Raw genomic sequence first — 23935 nt, forward strand, 5'->3', positions numbered from 1 at the left:
ATCTATTGTTACAAAGTCTTTTAAAGCTAAACTATCCAATTTAGAGCTGACACCTAGATTATTTTCCCTTTTAACCCAATAACTGATCCCCAACAGCCCACAATGTGGACTTTTCCACCTAATTATAAAATGCCACCCAAACGCATGAAGAAGGAGGAAGAAGAAGCATGAGGAAGAAGCCCAGGATGACACCCTGTGCCCTCCATCTTGCTTCCATCCACTACATACTAAAAATCCTAAAACCTAAATTTCCCACCTAAGTGATACATCTACACTACTCTCTACAATCTACTTCACACTCGAGTGGATTCTAGTCTATTCTGGAGTTTAGGAAACTTTCTCCATGAATGAGGGTCAAAGTCAGTGTTCCCCTGGGGTTCAGGGCACCCCAGAGCAGACAGGGACATATTCCCAGTGCCCTGGGTTTCCACAAAGTAAAGCCCAATCTCCTGAATAACTGAGCATATTTAACTCTCTGATAGTGGTAATGAGTTCTCACGTTCTTGACTCCATCAACAAGCATTTTGCATTTTGCCTAAACTGTAATTGACAGTGTAGACTTTCCTTTAGTTCCCACAGTTTATTTCTCATTTGTTAGGATACAATTTGTCTATACCTGTAAAAAAAATAACAGGCACAATTTCTTCAAGAAAATGGTGTGCATAAAGAATGTGCATGTATGTGCTTTCTACCTGACAACTTTAGAAAAAGCCATGTAGTGGCTGCTATTAACTAATTTCATGGAGCCTAGGCTCCATTTTCATGGAGCCTAATGATTTTTCTCCATAAAGGTAAGAGCTAGTTAGATATTTTGTTCAATTAATTGGGCAGAAAATAGTGTCTAAAAGCCACAAGGTGTTTCGACTTCTAGGAGCAGGTATTGTTAATAATGATCTTTGTACTTGCTTCTGCTGCTCCCACATTGTGTTACTTCCAATGAACAGATGTTTGGTGTTGCAGTTTTCTCTTGGAGAGTGGGATTATTTTCAGTCGTGTGCAATAACTGTGTAGATTAGTGACCTTTAGCTTCTGGACAGTCCTTCTATTTCTCTACCAGTTTCAGCCTCCCTTGCTACAGAAGGATTTTCTAACCTATGTCTTTCAGCTGTGTGACTGGGTTTCTGCACAGCAAGTCTGTCATCAGAGAATGACAAGCAGTGCAGAAATTTGGTGGAGTAACAGTCATCTGTCTAAAATTAGAAAATTTAAGTGGCAAACTTATAGCACATGCATGTTCTAGTAAACAGTGTCCAGGATCATTCAATTGCCAGAGCTGCACCACAGCCATACCCAGTAAGTTCTGTTAGGAGGGACCACAGCCCCAGAATAATTCCTGAAGTGTATTTGGGCATTGAATGGAAGAGTTCTGCTCAAAATCATGTCATTAACTGTCCTATAAGAATTGAAAGATTGAGACAAGAGAATTGCACAGCACAAAATTCTTGTGCTAGTTCTAGCATTCTGCTAGTTACAGTGGTGCTAATGGAATTGCTGTTGTGTAGGCACACATGCATGGGGGATAGTGCTAGAAATTGCCACTACCAACTTGTGAGCACAGTGCATCCACAGCATCTACAAAGCACCTTTTTTTTTTTTTTAATTGAAGATCAGCTGGGAAGTTCCTCATAAGAGATTTTGTGCTGTGGGTACTTGACCTGTCAGCACTTTATCAAGAGTTATTTTATGTGGGATATATTGAAACCAATGAAACTTTCATTGATTTTGAGAAAGACAGGTAAGGCTGTTTGGTACAAGGAAGCCTTTGCTACCCAGATTCTGTGCTCTGGGAACCAAGATTCAGCCTCTAATATCTGATATCACTGAAGTATGAGGTGTTTTGACATATGTGTGTCTGGCCTCAACTGGTGGTAGTTAATGCAAAGACACATCTCCTGAGTTTTTGGGACATCTCCTTTCCTATCCCTGCTTTTACTAAAGTTGTTGTCTAGACAAATTAGCTTTTTTTAGCCTCTCAAGCTGCTTCTCAGGTGTGGGGGTTTTTTTCCCATATGCTTTGATGACAGAAAGCATATAACTTTTACATGGCTAAAACTGAGGACAACAGTCATAGAGTGCCTTATCACAAGGACTGCTTTCAGACACCAGAGCAGAACTTGGTGGTGTGAATCAGAACCAAGTTACTTTGTATTTCCAGGTGGCTCTGTGTGTGATGACCATAACTCAACACATGTGCCACATACAAAATGTTTAGATGCTGTAAGTCATACAAACCAACTCACACATGCAAGCCATGGAAATGCACTTAAAATATTAGAGTCCTGTTCTTTTGTGGTGTGTGACAGAAAGAACAATGTCAAGTTGTGTGTGCTATCTGTGAATTTATTCCCATGTTCCTTGGTTTTTTTGTTTGGGTTTTAAAGCCAAAAATGAATAAACACTATAAGCCAAATAAAGAGAGCCCCTGGGAGTAAATTGTAGGTGTCCTAATTCAGTGCAGTATTCTAAAATCTGGATCTATATATGTGTGTCTAGCTGATGTGTACTTTATACACAGCATCTCCTTTAATGTCAAATGTGTCTTCTAGTCTGTGTACTCATATATGACTACAGGAAGAAGAAATTCTATTGCATAATTTTGTAGGAAATGCAATAATTTATCAGGCCTGACCTCCTCATACCAGTCTAAATTAAAGACATTGGCTCAGCCATTCCTGAGATCTCACTGCTGTATGCTGTTCTTGAGAACAATTACAAACAACCACACACTCAATTTTTCCTCTTTGCTCCCTCAAAATGATGTTTTGGTGGGTGGCAGAAACACTTGGGCTGCCACAAAATCCTGAGGTCTTACTGTATTTTGAGAATGCCACTGTCATTTTAGGGGTTAGCCACAGGAGAAATGCATGAGCTTGTGCAAAATTGCATTTAAAATTGCCTCGGCAGATGAGCAGAGCGCGGCGTTTCTTTGTTTTCATGCCTGGACTCATTTTGTTGAAGTCCCGTGTAGCTGCTACGAGGGGCACAGGCCGACTGAGGGATTCCTGAGTTGGAATAGGGATAGACTCCTCCAGGGCCCCGGGAAGGGGCTTTCCGGGCAGAGAGCGGTGCTGCGGGCGGCCAGCAGGGAGCAGCCGCCGATCAGCGCAGCGCGGCTGGGCCGCCTCGCAGGAGAAATCCCTGGCAGCCGCATCTCTACCTCGAGCTTGTAAAGTCTGCGTTTCAAAGCCTCCGCAGAGCTAATTGTAAAGATAGGGCTAAAAATAACGATGTTATGATGGGCCTGCTGACACTGCTGGGGCTGTTCTAGTCGCTGATATTAACATACATTATTGCTCCTGTTCTCTGAGGGTGTAGAAACCTTTTCTGACAGGGAAAAAAGACCAAGTGTTGAACTTTCAAAAGCAGATATAGAGATGTTGCAGTCTACAAATGTAAAATGAGAGGTGCAAACCAGAGGTCTCTTTCAAAATGCCAAATTAAAAAAAACCACTGATTTCACTGGGAGAAGAGGGGGGGAGCACTAAAATCAGTTGGTTACAAACAGAGTAAGATTTGGCTAATAACACTGCACCTTCTCTATATTTTATAATGGACGGATATTGTAGCTCAGCCAAATTATTTTCTCTCTTCCTACCCACGCCTGCTGTTGTATCTGTGTTCTTTAATACAGATGTTCAGCAGAAACAATGCAACTGTCCAAACAATAACTCCAGCCATCCATTCAGCAGTCAATGTGTTTGGCAGGGGAGGCTAGATGCAACGGGGAAGTTGTGAGTCCTTCTGCCTTTACCTCTCTATTTATATACATTCCAAACTTCATGTGCCTTCCTACCCCTGCCCAGCCACCACATACATCTGAGTAGAGCAAAGTGAAAAGTTGGTTTCTCATATTTTTTGTGGACTAGAGGTTTGTTTCAGGATCCTGCCAATACTAACACAAACTCTAACTTTTTTTAAAAAAGGATATAATGTGCAGTCCTGGTTGCCACCATCTCCCTGACAGAATTCCAGGGTCTCCTGGAATTCATGCCAATTACAGCCTGTTAGGGATGTGTTTGGAGCATGTTTTTGAGCTGAATCTATTTTTCCTTTTCAGATCCTTGAAATTTTCTCAGGTGAAGCAGAGCAGTTAGAGGATTGGGGTAACACAGTGTCTCTTAACCAGACCACTAACACTTTCCTTCCACCATATCCATGCATTTTGTTCAGCAAATTTTCCCAGCCTTCAACATCAATTAGGGGGCTACAGACTGAAAATCTTCAGAGTGCAGGATGCCTCCAGCCTTTCAGTGTTCCTTGGAGTTTTTCCTGGCTTCCCAGGAGCAGGGTAGTGTTTCTAGGTGCAGAGTATTGAAGAATAGCCCTTGGAAGATGCAAATTGGGGGGGAGGGGGTGTTTGCTATCTTGCTGTTTCCCACAACTGGAATCAGAAAGCAGAGACATCTGGAACAGCAGAAGAGAGAATGTGAGAAATTGCACCTTTGTCTCTGTCACCTCTACCTATGCTGTGACTAAAATGTACATTGGTGCTCAGTGCAATCATCCTTACCAGCAATTTTTATCCTTTCCTTACTTGTGCTCTCAGGATGTGCTGCATTGCAGGTTCTGCAGTCATGTACTTGCATTTCCTTACAACTAAGGCTGGGTAAGGAGGCAGAGGAAGGTTGTGACTCAGTTAAAATGTGAGTGCCTTTTGTGAAAGATGACCCTCTGACTCAGCTTCTCCTATGCCCTAAGACTGAGAGAATTAACCCAGATTATTTTCTCTGCCATTGTGCTGTGGAAATAAACTGAATGTGAAAAGCTACAGCACCTGCAAGCAACATCCTTTTTCTTTCTAGAGACATCCCTTAAACCTAGGGCTCCTTAAACTTAAAGAATTCTGTTGGGTACAACCATCTCTCTTTCATAGCTTTTAACATTAAGCCTGAGAAAATGCCTTCTGAGCCACAGTGTCTGGCCAGAAGCTGCAGGGAAAAGCTGTGGCTGTGAGGGAAATGAAACTGAGAAATGCTTGAGGTTGCAGCATCATTTGTTTTGAATCACAGGGTACCTTAATGACCCTTCAGGACACTCAGTACTTAAAGTCTTTAAAGTTTTTGACAGCAGCCTCAGATGTGCAGCCTATCAGCACGGCTCAGTAAGGTTGTAACACTGCTCTCAGCTGGATAGACTATGACTTTCCTTACTCCAACTCAAATATGAAGCTTGCAGAGGAGCTCTAGCTGATATGCAGTGCCAGCAAAGCAGCTGAGAGCTACCTGCCTGCCCTTTCCATGCAGCACATAGCACCATGGAGCACTCCCTAGCAATGGGTGTGATTGTCTCTGCTCAGAGATCTCCAAACAGGCATGGTGGGCAGCAGCCCCACAGAAATGATTGTGGTGTTTCTTCAAGCAACAGTCACTAGTCTTGCTCAGGAGGCTGTGTCAGGTGGGATTTGCCAATAAAACAACTAACAATGCTCCAATGGAAGGGTTTTGTAGAGCTTTATGTATCTGAGTGTTCAAGAACCACATGTGAAGCACTGCAAACAAAGCTCCTGGATACGAGGAGCACTCAACATGTGGGTAGGGAGAAGAAAAGAAGAAAACCTTTTTCTGTTAACAAGAAAGTATCATCATCTCTTTAAAAGCCATAAAAGCAGTGACAACATGAGGTTCAGAAAAAATTTCATTCCTCTTTGGAGTATCCTCTATGTCCTTTGTGTTCAATAGGTTTTTCCACCTGAAGAACTCATTCTCTCCGGGCTTCTCTGAAGAGCTGCTGAAGGCTCAACATAAGGTTTGTGTGAAGAGTGTGTGGGTTGTGTGCAGTGCTCAGGCTAATTGCTGCCCCTGAAGCAGCTGGGAGGGGGTGGCCACAGAGGAATAGTAAATGAAGGTAGTCCACAAAGATTAGAAAATGTGATAATCACTTGATTTGTCAGGAGTAGAATCAGGAAATTTAAGCAAATATCTCAAATTCATTATTATTTCCTTCAACAAGCAAAATTTCAAAGATATCTGACATGTACCCCTCTCCCACCTTACAGAGAGGAAAGCATCTCTTGTGTTACTGCTGGCTTTTGTTTCACTATTTTCTTCCTATTTTAAACATAAGAAGCAAACCCCAAAATTTCACAAGCTCTTGAGTTCTGCACAATGCCTGCCTTATTTCTTTTCATGCATGGTGTCATGGCAACAGGAGGAATTCAAAATTAATTATAATGCAGGCAAGATGGGCTCTACTTGTATTATGTTTGATTTAGCTTGGCCTCCTGATTTATTTTTGACAAAGCAATATCAGAGGTGCTCTTTGCTACTACGGATTTTTCTTTGTCTGGTAAAGATCTTGTAGTCAATAATTTGAATATGTAGCAAGCTGCCAATGAAAACTGAATTATTACAGAGAGATGAGATGAAAAATATTCAAAGGGAAAAGCAGGAAGAGGTAGTAAGTGATTAAGTGAATCAGATCTTGTTAAACTTTAGTAAATTCTAGGGAGTAAAACAAAACATGCTCTTTTTAACAGGAACAGCTCTACAACTATTACTGTTATCAATTTCCCTAAAAAGATTTGATTTATGACTTATTAATCAGATATAAGAATGTGTTTCATCTGAGAAATGTTCAGTACCTCATTTGATATGGTGATGCCTTAACCAGAAAGATACCTTGATGGTACACAAAGGGAACTCAATAAAAAATCAGTTAGACTTTCCAGCCTAACAAGTGTTTTACTTCCTCATTCAAAGTTGAAGTACTAAATTAATTTTTCTCTTCTGCTCTGCATTGCTAAAGAGTCATGTATCATATAGTTTTTATAGAGAAAGGACCAAATTCAATTTTTAACAATTAGATAGAATTCTTACACCTGGAAAGCCATTTCTGGTTTGCCACCTCTGGCAAACCTGCAAATCTGTACCAGCAAGTCTATTTTGCACTTCCATCTGCAGGCATACTGTGCATCCTGTGAAGGACCAAATGCAGACTGAGAGACCCTGAAGCAGATTCCTTCAGCCTCTGTTCTGCATAATGCAGAAATAGTTCCCATGTGATGTGTGAGTGACCCATTTATGAGGCAGCTTCTGGAAAATCATGGGAGGTGTAAAGGCAATAATCATAAAGAAAAAGAAAGTTCTGGATTATCTATGTCCATCTTTTTTGTCTTTTGAATGATAAACATCCATGTCTGCATGTTTTCATTTGCTATGATCACCACAACCAATGTTTTATAAAAATCCCCCCTAAAAAAATATAATCTGAGATATAGCGCAATCTCCAAAAGCAGGATTTTGGAATAAATAATAGAGACAACAAGGTTGAATTTTATTCTTTGTTTTGTACAAAATATTTTGCATGCAGCTTAGTTCCTTTATGCCAAATCAGTCTGACTTAAATGTTCCAGGTATAAGGTACCAAGAAACAGCCTATCATTGACTAAACAGAGATTTCTTTTTTTTTTTTTTTAATGAGAAAGAGAAATGCTTTTTTTATTGGCATGAAAAATTATATCTATCTGGGGGGGGCAAAAAACCCCCCAACAACTTATATTCAGATATCACAGTGCATTTAGTTCTTGACTTAGTGAAGAGTAAAAGAGATCTTTAACTGGGTTGATTACCCACAGAAGTAATGCTCTCAGCAGTCCTGAAGCTTGTGAACATCGCTGTTGTTCAAGCCTTTGCATGCAGTGAGAGCTACTTGGAGGACAGTTTGATCCTAAGTTTCTCCTCACTTATTTACCCATGGGGTCTCAACACAATTTCTAGAGCTATTGTACAATATGTGCAGATGATGAAATTCCAGAAGCTAATGCCTTCCCAGGCTGGCATCAGGGATCAGTGGTATTGCATAAATAACCTCTGGATATTGTGACTAATTTCTGTCAGAACAACAGCTAACTCATTGCAACAACTGAGAAACAACATGTGGGAAAAGTAGCAACAAGCACTGAACAACGCCTTGACATGTCCTCCATGCAGTGCTGAGGAACTGATCCACTTACCAGATGGGAGAGACAAGTCAGGCACATTTCCTGATTCTTCAGGTCCACATATGGAGCATCATAGAGGTGAACTCATAGATAGTTTTTGAAAACGGAAAATTACTCAGTTCAACAGAAATATTTGGGGCTGTAGACATTTCCCCAAAATGCAGGATGAAAATATTCTGGTATGTGATATCACTTCTGTTTCAGGTTTCTGGAGAAATTTGTGAGGTTAAAGGAGAGTGGGTAAGAGACAAGGAAATAACCAGATTTACTAGACCACAGTTACTCTGAGGACTAGAGCTTTCCTTGTGGCTCTCTTTCAGTGTTTTGAATCTGTACTGCCTGCAGCTAGCACTGGTTACAGATTATACTGGAGGATCTCTAACATCTGAATTGCTCTAGCATGTTTTCAGATAGTTCCACAATTTACTATTGGCATTTATTTTGGATATTGTTTTAAATTACTCTGTCTCTTTTATGCATGGCGATAATGAGACACAGATTTTGTTCCATACTGACTGGCAAGCAGGCAGCAATCAAGAGTCCTGATGTGTACCAGTGAACCCTTTCTCCCAAAATGCTCCCAAAACTGTCACTTCTGAAAAATGTGGTCCCAACTAGCAAAAGAGTGAGACCTTGCAGGCAGCTGAAGAGAAGCTGTCTGTTTAATCCATAGCTGAACAGAAGTGGGAAAGCAGTAGGAGCTCAGTAACTTCCTGGATATGAACAATGTTATGTCAGCTGAAAACTTGGCAAAGTAGATTCATGTGGGGGCAAGGACAAAAGCTTAAAGTATAAGGGGAGAATTGTCCAGCAGAGTACAAGAGGATGCTATACTTAATAAAAAAAAGGAAACACGCCGCAGTGTAATTAAAAACAAAGCCAAACCACCACATAAGCCCATCATGCAAATAAAACTGAAAGGAGAAAAAAAACCACCAAATCAAGGAAGTGTAAAACATTTATGTGAAAAGACGTGAATACTTTATTTCATAGAATGCCTGTGTAAAAAACTATTTCTACTGTGTTTAATAAACTGTCTGTGTAGAAAAGTGTGTATCAGGGTTAGTTTGCTTCTGCTATGCAAATCTGCTCAAGGCAGGACTGCTGGCAGGACACTTCCCTTGATGGCAGCAGCATTCCCACCTGGCTGAGCACAGACTGACTTGCCTTCCTTCAGCACTCCAGCCAGGGTCACTGAAGAGAGTCATTTCTCATCTTCCTATGGGCAAATTCAAGGGCCAAACCTTGTAATACTGTAATTTTAGCTTCTTATAGCTTAACATTTAATGACAGTTAGATTACTATAAAGAACGATGAAGCAGTTCCAAAGGTGTCCATGGTAAATTCTTCTCAACCACAGGGAATAATACTAAATGAAAAAAGTTTGGAAATTGAGAGGAATTTGACCTTGGCAGAAGGTGGACTGAAATCAGAGACTGGCACCCTTTCAAGGGTATTTTTCCAGTCAGTATTTTCCTGCCCAAGTTAGAGGTTAAGCAATCCTAGTAGGAAGTTGGTGGGAGCCAGAGACACCATTCTCAACCAAACAATGTGCTACTGATGAAAGGGTCAAATCCCTCAGGAGACAGGGCTGGAAACTGCTGCCTTTTGTAGGCTAGACATTTAGGTGGCAGTCTTTGCTGGCCTTACTGGTAGTACCTGACATCTTTCCAAAGAAAAGCACTTGTATTCCCCATTTGCAAAGTTTCTGACCCTGATTTTCCCATCCTTTCTTTCTAAGAACATTTTGTTGTATTGAGTATTGTGAGCAAATACTGCAAGCAGTCAAGAAATTGACCCAAAAGGTAAACACAGAAGTCATTTGTTTTATATTATTCAGTATCTTCTCTTCCTTTTACTTTTTTTCTATGAAACAACCAAATCATTAAGTATCTTGAAGAAACTTCTGTTTTTTAAAAACAGTGAAGGAATCTACATCAAACAGCAGTGATGGCTCTAGTAGTGGTGGCAAAACATGCAACAAAACCTTGCAGTAACACAGCAATGTTCCATCCCACTTTAGTCTAGGGACTAGGATATAAATAGCAACAGTGAAAATGTGTCCAAAAGAAATAAAGGTTTACAAGACAGCCTTATTTCTTCAAAATCTTTTACTCTCTTCCTTTTACATGCATACATGCAAATTTCTAGCATTTACATTTGGGGGACTTATTTACTAAATTCTGCAAAATTATTCATTCATTCCTTTCACAAAGCTGTAATAAGGAGCGCAAAACTGAGTTCCTCACACTGATTCTCATTTTTTATCTCACCCAAACTGGATGTCTGTGATTTAGAGCTACACAGCAAAGCTTCCTATTACATCCAACAGAAAGAAACAGTTCCCTCCAGAAGAGGCTTATCTCACAAGTTATGCAAGTTTTAGACTTGTGTCTAGGTTGGTATCTAAGAAAAGTGAGATGAGTTTAAATGCTCCCTCTCTCAGTCCACTGATGTTGAAGAACCATAGGGGTGGTTTCCCACAGCCCAGGCAAGCCTGACAGGAGGTTTTTTTTCTTCCCAAGAACCAACACTAGAGCTTGTGGGATACTTTTCCACATGTACATTTGGGAGCCCCTTGGAAGTATCACTGTAGTCACTGTAAAATTGCATTCTGAGATGAATAAGTTTTAGCTGCTTAAACTTGCTGAGATAAATTTGTTTCTGAGAAGTTCTGTATGTTTGTTTCTGTGGAACTGGTTAGAGGGTTATGTTCCTGGCTGCCTGCTACAGAGGTTGTTTTTTGTTTCTAAGCTGACAGGATAGACTTGCTGTTTTCAGGTGTTATTTCTGTGGGGGGAAAAAGTTTAGAAATCTCTTGGGGAAATGCAAACAGCGTGTTGCACATGCTCTGTATTTCAGCAATTGAATTCCTGAGGGAAGTACCTGATAGTGGAGAAATTAAAACAGTGAACTTGATACAGACACACATGGGAAATTCAAAGTGAATTTGATTAGGAGTAAAAATGCAAATAGTTAAGATTTTGTGCCTGTTCTGAACTGTGATTAGAAACAGTCATCTGAGTTATCTGTGGGGGACTCTTGCTTAAACTCACCTAAAATACATGGGGCCATCTTGGTGACTCTTCTGTTTATAGTTGTTCGTATGTACCAGGTTTGCAATTGTACCTTTTCCACATAGCAGTTCACTACTTCATAAATCCAGGTGTAGCCCACATATTAGAAGATCCATATCAGAACGTTCATGTTTTAAATCAATACAATTTTGGGTAATATTCCTTCTTTCCATTCTCTTCTCTCTTCCAGCAGAACTGCAGAACACTGGTGCCAGAAGCCATATGTCTTCACTTTGAATACTTCTATGTAGTCTATAGTCCTCTCTGGTTTATTGTTTCTGACTGATCTTTGTTTTTAGAGCAATTCCTCAGTTTAAAAATAGATGGGTGTGTTACTTTCAAAAATCGCAATGAAGGATGAATGCTTTGATGTTTTCTTATTGAAAAATCCTAAATAAGAATTCTTTGTATGGTGTGACTCTATAAGACTTGCTTAATACAAGTTAAGCATTTTGGACAGTTTGATATTCCAAAATAATATTTTATAATGAAAATGAAGTTCAAAAAATGCAGGTCAAACTAAATTCCCTTACTGTTACCATTATCGTATTTTTGGCAAGTCTTACCTCTTAATGTATTTTGGCTGAAATTAAGTTTTGCTTGTGTCTTATATTTGCTTTTGTTTGAAAGCATAATCTCCTAAATCTGAAGGCCATGACCAATGATATTATTTCTGGAGTAGTAAGACCTAGGATGAAACCTTTATTTTTTTTTTTTAATCTTATATTTTGTGCTCTAAGTCCCTTCCTAACTCAAAGTGACAAGGTTCTGAGTATCAGAATGAAAAAGTTTATATGTTAGTCACTTGGTCTGGGGATTCTATAATTAGTGGCCTTCAAGGCTACTGAAGTATATGCAGCATTTGAGAGAGGTTCTGCAACATCCCCCACCAGAATCTGAGTTGAGCAAATGAGATGTCTGGGGAATACACCCCAGCTCCTGGCTGCACAGGGAAGATATGTGCCTGTATGAATAGTGGAAGGGATTTCATCAGCCCTCTTCTGTTTCGGCATTTCATTTAAAATCCAGATGATGAAAAATATAGATATTTATAGATATTTATAGATATTTATAGATATTTATAGATATTTATGACATTTATAGATAGTTATGGAGTAATTTTAAAATAGGTACTTTAGATGGCTAAATCAAAGATTATCTCGAAATTCTTCTGGCAGGGGTTTATAATAATTTCCTATCAACTTTTCCCACTGTGTCAGGCTATCCTGCAATACCTGAGCTGCTTTGCTTTTCTCGGAGCAAGATGTTGAATGGTTGAAGCATGTTCTATCTGTGGTGGATGGGTAAACAGTGGCTTTAGCCTGCAAAAAAGGACAATGAAGTGAAACAAAAGTTCACTAATTGCAGAACCAGTGAAAACCAAGAACAGGCTAAAGATTTTCAGATTTCTCTGTGACAGAAGTTTTAATAAGAGATTGGACAAATATTTCCTAGGAAGAAGATTGTTCTGGTGATAGACTGGGACCTCACAAAACACCTGAGCTCTGCTGTTCAATGATTTTAAATCCACCATGAGACTTTGTGTCATCTGTAATGATTCAGGGAGTACCTATTCCAAATTTTCAGGAAAGTTCAGACCTGTGCTTGGGCAAGTCACCATGGTCACTAAAGTATTTTATAACATAGGAATGCTACTAAAATCTCACTCCCTGGAGGCAAGTACTCACGACAGCACATGGAGAGGGCAGCCTGTTGTTTGTCCTAGCTGCTGCTTCACATGATTACCAGGATGTAGGTGTCCATGTCACCATTTAGTGTCTGTTTGTCAACAAAGGAGAAGTCCTGCTTAACAAATGCAAGAGGCTTTTGCTTGCCCTTCAAACAGCCTAAAATGAAAGGACAGACCACCCTGAGCAATGAGGTCAGTGTTACAGAGGCTTTGAGAAAAGACAGTAAGATGGAAAAATATCTGACTTTGAAATAGTTTCAGCATAAGTTTGGAGTGAGGAAAGCTCAAGAAACAAAAGACAGAGAAAAGGGTATTTAGGAAAGAACAATGGTAAAGGAAAGCCTTGTTTCAAAAGCCTGTGTCAAACCAAGTTTGCTTGTTCAGAAGGCAAGATGTGATGCAGAAATATTCAATAACCTTATTTTCTTTTTGATCACCACACAGTGGGACAGTTTGGCATACCAGCTCTGCCAGGTTGACTAGATTTAAAATAGAATGAAATACTACTTTGGTTGGGGACAAGACTTGCTGGTTTTTGCAGGTATCAGCTGCGGTGCTGAAAAAAAAAGCTTCTTGTGAGGGGAAAGAAATAGCAGGCAGTGATGTTCACCTCATCAGACTTATTTGGGAAGTCAGTAGGCTAAATCTCTACTCTCTTTGTTTTCTTACTGTTTTACTGAAGTGGAATCATCTTTAAAAGCCTGCAATATCATGGTGTTTCTGGAATCTAGAGACCCTTTCTAGACCTACACATCTTCAATGCACAGACCCAAGTTGCTCTTGCTCCCAGTTTGTGTAGATCAAAGTGGAGATAACATCCCCACATATTGATAATGTACAGTTTTCTTAGACCCTTTGGGCTAGCTATGAGCTGGACAATTGTATTGCAGGACAGTGCATGCACTGAGGAGCAGCAGTCCTGCTCAGTAGTACTCATGCAAGGCTTACACAAGTTGAACTCACATAACTTTGCACATGTTTGGGAGACCTACACTGGACCTAAACTCTCCCCTAGTCCCAAAGCAATGGAACAAAATCATATCAATGTGTTTTCCTATGAAATGGAAAGCAAGGAAATAACTGCACTTTCATTTTTCATGCATATTTTTAATATAAGATGACATCAAAAGTTACACATGGAGAAGTGGCATGAAAACGTTGTAATTTTATCTCACATGGGAAAGGACTGATGGTGTTATTCCTCAGTTAGTCACAAATGCAATACTGTACTTCATTTCCACCCTAACCTGTATTGTATTGTTTTTCAAATGCTATAGAGTAAAACAGAAAGTATAGAGTGTAACTTGTCATGTTCCAGAATTATTTTTTACCTCTGATTGTATATGTTATTACTTTACCTTGTGAAAGGAAAAAAAAAAAAGGGAGAGAATTAAATCAAAGTAGGAAACAGAAAAGAGTCATGGGAAACAGATGAATGATGACATCCAAAGAATGGCACGAAAAACTGAAGAAATGCTACACAAAGCCAGGAAATTGTCATTTTGCAGCAATGGCATCTCTCTGTGATCGTCTCCAGCACTGTTTCACCACATCCATCACTGAAGGACGCACAGATGTCACCATGAGAAATTCACAATTTGAATAAAGTTCCACAGCAAGCAGTGGAAAGACTTTGATTAACTCCAGAGGGCTTTGGATGTGACTCTTTCCATATCCTGGCTCATTTTGGCTCAGGACCTGAAATCACTGTTTTTCTTTTTAATAACAATACTTTCCATTTCTGTGGTGAATTACATCCACAAAGCTCAGTGAAAGCTTGTAATATTTCCTTTTATGAGTTCTATTAATATCAAGCAAGATAAAAACCTTTTGTCTTGAAACACAGGTCTTTTGACCTTCTCATAGTTCAGAGGCAGCTTAAAATTGTAATTAATTTTCTTAGAAATTGTAGCATGTTGAAGATTGTTCTCATTCTGATTTACATTTACAAAATCCAATGTTGTGAAGCTGTGTCAGGGGAGGTTTGGGTTGGATATCAGGGAAAGATTCTTCCCCTAGAGGGTGGTTGGGCACTGGAACAGGCTCCTCAGGGAAGTGGTCACAGCACCAACCTGACAGAGCTCAAGAAGTACTGGACAGTGCTCTCAGGCACATGGTGTGATTCTTGGGGATGGTGCTGTGCAGGGCCAGGAGTTGGACTTGATGATTCTTCTGGGTCCCTTCCAACTCAACATATTCTATAATTCTTTGATTTCTTATGACACAAATATTATAAAATATAATAACCTAAGAAGTTATGCACATTTTGAAATATCAAGAGATCATTCTTCAGTTTTATGTTTTACTTATGAAACGAGATCTTCTTTTTTTGTACATATGACAATCAACATCTATCATTAATTACAGTCTAAAATACAAATTAATACTGCCTGTAATACATCATAATGTGTAATATGGCTGGAAAATCCATTTTTATTTTATTTTCTTTTTTAGATTGTGGAGGAGCCTGCTGTCTAGTAGCATAGCAAAAAATGAAATCTCTTATTTTTTCCCTTTTTTTTCTCCTTTTTTAAATCAATGTCTCCTGTTTATGTTACTACAATTTTTTTTTTTATTATTTAAGTTGGGACAACACGCTATGAAAAATAATGGACATAAGGTAAAAAATTTCCCTTGAGCACAAAAAATAGTACCTAAGTTGTTCTGCTGCATATTTAAGAAATGGAAAAAGAGCTTGTGTATAGCAATATGATAGCGGATTCTTCTGGGAAATCTGTCCTGGATTATACATAAGTAAAAATAAATTATTTTGAATAGGTAACCAGTGAATTGCAGACAATGAAGTTAAAACACCTCTGCACAAATGCAGGCAGCAATGAGCACACATGACTGGTGTGTGCCTGTGTTGGTAGGGGGGTCAGGAGACATGTGTGTGTGCAGGTTGCCTCGCCTAGAAGGGATTTCCAAATCTCCAAAGATGAGACCAATAGCGCAAACAATAGCACTGCTATTTTAGTAACAAGAAACAAGAAAAGAGCAGCTCCAGCAGGAGCAGCTTGATGCAAGAAAAGGGCTTTTATCTCTGCTTCCATCCTGATATCACAGCCAAGCATCATGATGAGACCTTCAGTTCCGGGGCAACAGTACACTCCATTTTTAAAGGCCAAAACGGATTCCAACGAGGCTGTCTTGATTAATTTAAAATAGCCTTGTGCTGAAGTGGAAGAGGGCTTGTTCCAAAGCCCACTGAAGTCAATAGGAGTTGACTTCAATTGCCATTGGATCTAGGCCAAGATAGAGGCATCATGAGGTCGTAGTTTAACAACTTTGCTCTAAAGGACAAAGCCTAAAATGTTCCAACACTTGTGAGTTCCTTATTTAACTCCAGGAGGCTTCAGGAGACAGTTTGCATTATGAATTGAATCGACTCTCCTCTTAGTTGAGAGGATGCTACTGAGTGCTCAAGTCAGAAAAGCTTGTGGTTGCACTGGTTGGGATTGCCACTAGAACAGGGAGGGGTGTCAGGGAGCTCTGAAGCTTTCTCCATAAATTACAGCCGTGCATCCCAGCTCCCTGCTTCAGCTGCCACCACAGATGGCCTGGGCCAGCTCAGTAACTGTGTGTCACCACAGCTGATTGCAGGGATTGTCCTGAGGGCTTACGTCAGTAGCTCAGCATCCAGCCCTCTGCAGCAGCTTGTTCACAGAAGAATTTTTCTTTATAGATTTCCACTAAATTAGTAAAAAGACCCATAAATCTATTGAATACTATTTCCCGCAGTCTCTCTCATTTTTAGAAGCTTTTCTCTTTTATGTCTCCTGGCTCCCAGCACCATTCCAGTCCCTTGCTCCAGCAGACAGGTCTAGCAGAGCACAGTGTTGTGTCCTTCCTGTCTTTGCACATCTCCTCTGGCCGTGTGAGAGGGGCTCATACTGGTTTGCTGGGTGATCCTGGGCCCACAAAACGTTGCCTTTGCACTTGTCCCAGGGCCATGGGGTGGGTTGTGTGTACCCCAGGACTGTCCTCAGGGGAATGCTTTCCCCAGCCCAGGGGTGGGTTTGTCACTGTGCTCTGCAGTAGCACTGCTGAGCTGCTGAGGGGCAGGGAGGGGGGGTAAGGTGTTCTCTGGGAATATCCCAGAGGGGACAATGTGTGGGAAGGTGGTGACAGCTTCAGGATGAAGCAGGCAAAGCATATGAAAGGGGCCTTGCTTGAAATTAAGTCTGATTTTGATCCAGTCTAGACCAACAGAAAGTCTTGCATGCAAAACACTTGCATCTTGTCCCTGAACTTTTTTGTGAATGTTTGCTTAAATCAAGTGAGAGCCCCAAAACATAAGCTCAAACATAAGAAACATGAAAAATCTATTACAAATGAAACAGTCACGTAGAATTGGCCCCACCTCCTCTCTAAAGGAAATATTATGACCGACTTATTTTTGTCTTTTTTTTTTCTTTTTCTTTTTCTTTTCTTTTTCTTTTTCTTTTTCTTTTTCTTTTTCATTTCTTTTTCCTTTTTCCTTTTTTTCCTTTTTCTTTTTTCCTTTTTCTTTTTTCTTCTTTTTTCTTTAATTTTTTTTCTTTTTCTTTCCTTCTTTCTTCCTCTTTTTCTTTCCCCTTTCCCTTTTTCTTTCTTCTTTTTTCTTTTTTCTTTTTTTTTCTTTTTTTTTTTCCTTTTTCTCCTGCATCAGTTGTAAAATCAAAAGAAACAAAATAGGACAGAAGAAAATTCTATGACTTTGGGCTAGATTTGCCTGTGTAACAGAGTCTCATACAATTAACAGCCTAGTCCTGTGTAACTGTCTCAGGCGATTTGGCTGACATACCATCCTCATCAGAAATATGTTAAATAAATATTTCTGAAAGCATAAGGTTTTGAGAAATATTTAGCATCCTATAAAAAGAGTTGTAAAATCAAGACAGGCTTATTCCCAGGAAAGGGTAACATGAGCCTTTGTTATGATCAGAAATTTATTAATTCAATATCCCAACAACAACACAGCACCCACCCCACTCCCCACCCCTCATCTATCTTAGGCTTGTGTATTTGCTAGCATAATTATTTGCTGTTACATGTGGTAGATATAGTCCCCTGTCTGGTTGCAGTTTGAGCTCTAGTCTGATGTTTGCTGGTTCTTATCCTTGATCAAAGCTTATGTCAGGAAGTATTTTTCACCAGTACTGTTAAAAAGGTAGCTAAAATAAATAACACAATTTTTATTTTCTGTACATGAAGTGATTCTTTCATGGACAGTAAAGTTTTTGTCCATTCTTACTGAATAAACAGTATTTTTAGTCTATTATCTCCCATCATTATTGTAATGTTACTCAATAAACTAAATGCTTTATTTGTTCAGCAGGGTGACAGTGTATTTCCTTAACAACACAACATCATTGTGTGCTTTAGGAAACAGCTGCACAAACCAGTAAAGTGATGACACATACTTGGAATTTTCTCCATCTCTCAACCACATTTTGATGAATATCCCATGAAATGAATAAAAGCTATCTGCTGTAAATGTCAGGCAGGTGCTATGCAGCTGCACACCAAACACGGAAAGGCTATTTCATGAGAATCTATCTGCTCTGTCTATCTCTTCATCTCTCCATCTCTGCACTGTGTCTACCCATCTACATCTTTTTCTGTCCACTCTGCCTAAATCTCCTATCTAAATCTATTTCAATCTAAACATCAGCTTGCTTCTCTCTAAATCCAGGTTTTACTTCCTGCTGTGGCTATGACATCCAAAGCCTTTTGTTAAAGACATTAAATACAGCTTGTTTTCTAGATTTGGCATTGGTTGGAATGTCCTATTAAAGGCCATTTAAGAATGTCAGCTTTCCTTTAGGCACCATTTAATTAAGTTGTTTAAAATGCTCATCAAAATGCAACTAACTTCTGAATTTTGAATATAACAGTTAACACAGTTCTTGCAGCACAGAGAAATTTTAAAAGGAGTTCTGCACTGGGTGGAGGCAAAGAGGCATTTTAATGCCATCCTCTCCATGATTTGCTGCCAAGGTGGGCATATTTCATTCAGCTGGATGACAGACAGGGTGTGTGTGCTTCAATGAGCCCTGATATTACGGAGGTACAACAATCTCCACCCTTCTGAAGAACTGACAGATCCAGGAGAGTGTTGGCATGTGCCACCCCTGTGCTGTGCTTGGCACATTCTGGTGATCAGATTTGGGGTGGCTCACTGTGCACCATCATAATTCTCCATTGTCTGTGACTCATGGATGGGACTGACACATTCCAAAATGTGCTCTTAATGACAGTCATCTACCTAAAAGCTACTCATTCCCCATGAATTTTTCTAGTACACCTCATGTTTACCCATCAGTGTACATATATAGACACATATATATATACATACATATACACACCCTTACATAATACATTTATATATAAAATAGAGTAATAGAATATTTCACTCATAAGAAAGCTAGAATGTTCATCTAGTCCAATGCCTACACACTTGTTTATATATTCCAGTGCATTATATGCATGTTTGTGTGTGTGTGTGTCTGTGTAAAGAAGAACCATCAGTGCTGTGCATAAATTCATGATGTCAGCTTGTACCCATGTCATTGCAAAACTGTGAGGAGTGGGTTTAGGGTTAGGGTTAACACACTGACACAACCAGGTGCTTGCCCTGCCATGAGAGACCTCAGCTAGCTCAAGAAATGGCCCAGCAAGAATCTTATCAAGTTCAACAAAGGGAAATGCCAAGTCCTGCAGCTGGGGGGAGTGACCCTGAGCATCAGGACACAGCAGGGCCAGCCAGCAGGAAAGCAGCTCTGCAGAGGCAGCCCTGGGGCACCCTTGTACACCAAGCTGATCATGATGAGCCAGCAAGATGCCCTCACAGTAAAAATCAACAATGTCCTGGCCTGAATCAGGGGCTGCATTACCAGCAGCTCAGGGGAAGTCACCTTTCCTCTCAATTTTGTTCTGAAAATTTGGAGTGCTTTGTTCAGTTCTAGACTACAAGTACACTCTGCACCCAGACCAAGACAGATATGTTCATACTGAAACAGATTCCTCACAAAGATGATGGAGGAAGTGGAGCATCTGACATATGAGTAAAGGTTGATTCATCCCAGAGAAGAGAAAGCTTAGGGGGAATCTTGTCAATGTATATAAATACCTGATCAGAAGATACAGCTGGACTCTTCTCAGGGGTATCTGGTGAGAATAGAAGAGGCAATGTCAAAAGTTGAAATACTGATTATTGTATTTAAACATCAGGAAAAAGCTTTTTTTAATGTGAGGCTGGTTTGACACCATAATAGAGTGCCCTGAGAGGTTGTGGCATCTCCAGCCTTGGCAATATCTGACACCTGAGAGGACACAGTCCTGGGAAACCTGCTCTAAGCTGACCCTGCTTTGAGCAGGGAGTTGTACTGGTGAGCTCCAGAGGTGCCTTCAAATTTCAACAATTTTGTGATTCTGTGGGTGGAGGTGCCCAGAATTTCTTATTTGCTCAGAATTTTACCTTGGTTTTGGGTCAGATGCTCAAGAAATCTCAAAGAAACCAGGTTTAATGCATTGAAAAAACTTCTAGAAACACTGACTTTGGTCATTGAATGTCTGAGAAACACCAATGAATGCATTGACTTTCCTATTATTCCACACACTCTCTCAAGTGCCCAATAATAGTCTTTTTTTTTTCTTTTGGGACAGAGTACTTTATCCAATAGATATATTATAAAGATTCCATCATCCTCATGTTTTCCTTTCAGTTCCAGTCCCTTTGTATAGCAAACTGCACAAAGTTTACTCAGTCACACTAATCCATGGTCTTTACCATTATGCTGGTCCTGTGAGTATGAAAACTTTAAAATCAATTTTCAGCTTAGCTAGTTCTGTTGCCTTGGTTTTACTGGCATTGATTATTCACACTCAAAATCTTTACCAGGGAGAAGGGTTGCTGAGGTCTGTTTTTTCAGCCTTCTAGAGGAAGAAACAATATTTAAGTGAACCAGAGGTCCTCACATACCACTCTCAAAAGCAAGACATTCTCAGCTGCAATGACCAACAATTGTTTGGAGCATTTTACTTATGACATTGTAAAAGCTCTAAAATGAACACAATCATTTCCCAGCTCACCCTAGACTAAGCCTTATGTGTTTTCATAGGACAGATATATGAGAATCTTTGTCCCCTGAAAAGTTTTATAAAATCAGTTTCTTTAAACTTTCAATATAGAATGAAATATATGTTAAAAAAATCCTCTGACTTCAATTGGTCCGATTTTCTCTTTCACTAGTTCCTGAATGTTCAATTTGCTTTAGGCAGAATTGATAATAATCATTCACCAAGTAGGCCTATAAGGCTTATTACTCCCATGTTTTATATGAAATCAGAAAAAAAATTATCCTCTACCTAACAGAGGTGCTGAAGGCTTATTTTTATTTGAGTTTTCCTCCTCAGCTAGAGAACAAATACAAATGGATGAGGTCAGCTAGATGTTAGAAAGAATTTTATAAAATGAGAGATTCTCTATAAAAATAAAATGTCTCCTTGGTGGTTTTTTGTGTTACTTTTTTTTTTTTTAGGTATCTTTTTCTTGGAGCACATATCCACAGAATACTAATTCTTCCCATACATGCATAAGAAAAATTTAAATTGGCTTAAAAGTAAGGTTTAAGGAAGTTTAAGTTTACTTATCCTACAGTAAACTGTAGGATTAAGATATGCATTAAAGACCATAGAGATATAAGACAGTTTCATGATAATTAGAATGGAAATTCAGGTTGTTTTGGGATTTTTTTTTATCATAAAGGAGACCATCTGTGTTTATTTATTCCTCACATAGAACAAGATATTAGCCTTTATTAAATCAAGAAAGCAACAGAAATTCTTCTTATCACCAGCACATAACCTGAAGATAAACAATAATGCTCTATCTGAGTGATAAGGAATGGTTTGTGTCTTTTTCACCCTTCAAATGGACTAATTCTGTGCCATACTCCAAAGTATGAATCCGTCTGACAACTTGTCTTCCAAGCATTTGAGATTCTTTGTGGTCTAAACCCAAGGTATCTAACAATAACTCCCTAAATCCAGGGCCATGGGTGGCTCAGTTCCTTTGGATACCTTTGTGCTGTACAGTGAGTCTCATCTGCAGGTGAGATGAAGTTTCCCAAAGGAGTAGCAGTGATGTCCATCACAGATCTTTCTCCCTTCCAGAGCAGTTTGTTATTTCAGTGTCATGACTGTTGTATTCTCTTCTCCACATTTATCTTTCTCAAAATGGATACAATTTCCAGCAACTGGCAGCAGGATTGAAGCACCAAAAAGAGGTTAATATTGCTCTGAATAATTTTTATTTTCCAAGATTATAGGTTCAAAGAAAGTATGTAGGAAAAAGCTTAAAAGAAGTAACCCAAAATGCCTAAACCTAGTGCAAAATTCCTCCTTCTCTCCCTCCCTTGTTACTGTGTGTAATACCTCTTTGCTTAACTTGGACCTTGAGGATACTGTAATCATCTTTGACAAAAAAAAATCTGGAATTACCTTCTCCTTACAATGAGAAAACTTTGTGAAAGTTTCTACTGTTGCAATTTAGTAGTAGTTGTTCTGTCTCCAGTGTGCATGAAAATAAAATTCAAAACAACTAATGCAAAAACTTTCTTCTCCCTTTTCAATAAAGTTTGATGCAGTTGAAAACTGCTTTTAAGTCTCCCCTTCACTTCTCTTTGCACTTAAAAAAAACCCAACAAAAATCCCAACACAATGAATTCAAGACTCCTTGCTAGGTCTTTGTTTCAGATTTTTGATCAGAGTTGTCAGTGACATCTGGACCCTCTCCAAAAGTGTCCTATTTTTCAGAAATACATTTAGAATCGAGATCTGGCTGAAGTCACACTTTATAATTTATGTGTTGTGTTATTCACTGTAGCTTCAAGTGCTTTACCTGCAGCCAGTTGATTTAGTTATGTATTTGTACTTCACTTTTGTTTATCTCTCACAGTGCCATGTTTTGCACACAGACTTGTTGAATTGTGTCCCTTTTATTGCATGTCATTTACTCAATCTCAATGTCATTCTTGACATCAAGAATATATTCAATTTATCAAAGTCATTTTGAGTTCTAATCTTGCTGTCTACTACCTTTACCATTACAGGATTGTACAGCCTCAGATTTCAAAAACGTATTTCTGTTAACCTGTCCAAATTATTTAATGTTTAAATAATTTAAATGTTCATCTAGAGACTACCAGGCCATCCACAGAACCTTGTAGATCCCATCTTCATGCATCTTCCCATCTTGATGTCGCATTTATTTTTTTAACCATATGTTCCTAACCTGCTTATAGAATTGGGATAGAAGACAGTCAAGCCTTATAGAAACACAACTATGTCATACTTGATTATTTCTTCTTTCCTATCCATATACCCCTTTATTCTGCCATCTAAGGTCTTTCAATGGATTCAAGAGTGTTTCTTTGCTAATCTATGTGTCAAATACTTAGAGCCTTTTTCTTTATATTTATTTATTCCAGGGTCATTGTACAGTGGAAGTGAAGCTCCACTGGTCTGTAAATGACTGAGGACTCCTTTCCTCCTTCTTACACACATTACACTCTGTTTTATCTCTTCTGCCTTCTGGAGCCCATCTATCCTCCATGACTACATTTTCTGGCATTGCCCTAGACAGTGCCCTAACTTCTCTGAGCAGAATTTAAAGAGAGTATAAAATTATTTGAAAGCAAGTAACTTATTTAGATAGCTTCCAAGATGCTCTTTTTTTATGCCAGGAGACTTCACACTCCTTTGACATTGATGCTAATTGTGTTAGCTATCTAATCACAGCTGGTGAAGACTAAAGCCAAAAACCCATGAAACTCTTCAAATCCATTGGCAACATGTCATTAGCCTTCCCTTTCCATTAAGCAGAAGAGTAGATCTTACTGCTTAAAAAACTGTGGAATGCTTTAATGTTGCTCTTTTTTTTTAAGACAAGTGTACTGAAATTTTCTTTTTTTTTGCTGTTCTTTCTGCCATTGGATCTTCACATTTATGTCATTTGTCATGCTTGTCATTAAGAATTTGGCCAGTTTTTATTTTATATTAATTTCTTTCTTGAGAGTGAAATACTGAAGAGTTAGCTAAAGCATCTCACTATTATATTAATTCATTTTCTTTCAAGGAGAACCTGAGGTGGAAATTATAAGGAATATTTTTCATTACAGCTAAGGGGAAACTAAGAGACAAGGGAGAAAGGGACTTGTGAGGTAGTGAAAGGTTTCACTTCTA

The 23935-nt window shown here is 39.1% G+C and overlaps 1 protein-coding gene across 2 annotated transcripts in view; it reads left to right on the plus strand.

Moving 5' to 3' along the window:
• Positions 1-16437, plus strand: part of RNF144A (ring finger protein 144A) — a 79537-nt gene extending 63100 nt beyond the window's left edge. The window contains exons 9-10 of one of the 2 annotated variants that reach the window (XM_054629184.2): positions 5679-5745; positions 11207-16437. In XM_054629184.2, the coding sequence (XP_054485159.1) occupies positions 5679-5720 (42 nt within the window). In that variant the 3' untranslated portion in view covers positions 5721-5745; positions 11207-16437. The remainder of the gene's footprint in view (positions 1-5678; positions 5746-11206) is intronic. The other variant, XM_054629185.2, reaches the window with a different exon arrangement.
• Positions 16438-23935: the final 7498 nt, after the last annotated feature.

This window comes from Agelaius phoeniceus, chromosome 3, assembly GCF_051311805.1.
Source record: "Agelaius phoeniceus isolate bAgePho1 chromosome 3, bAgePho1.hap1, whole genome shotgun sequence".
NCBI classification, from domain to species: Eukaryota; Metazoa; Chordata; class Aves; order Passeriformes; family Icteridae; genus Agelaius; species Agelaius phoeniceus.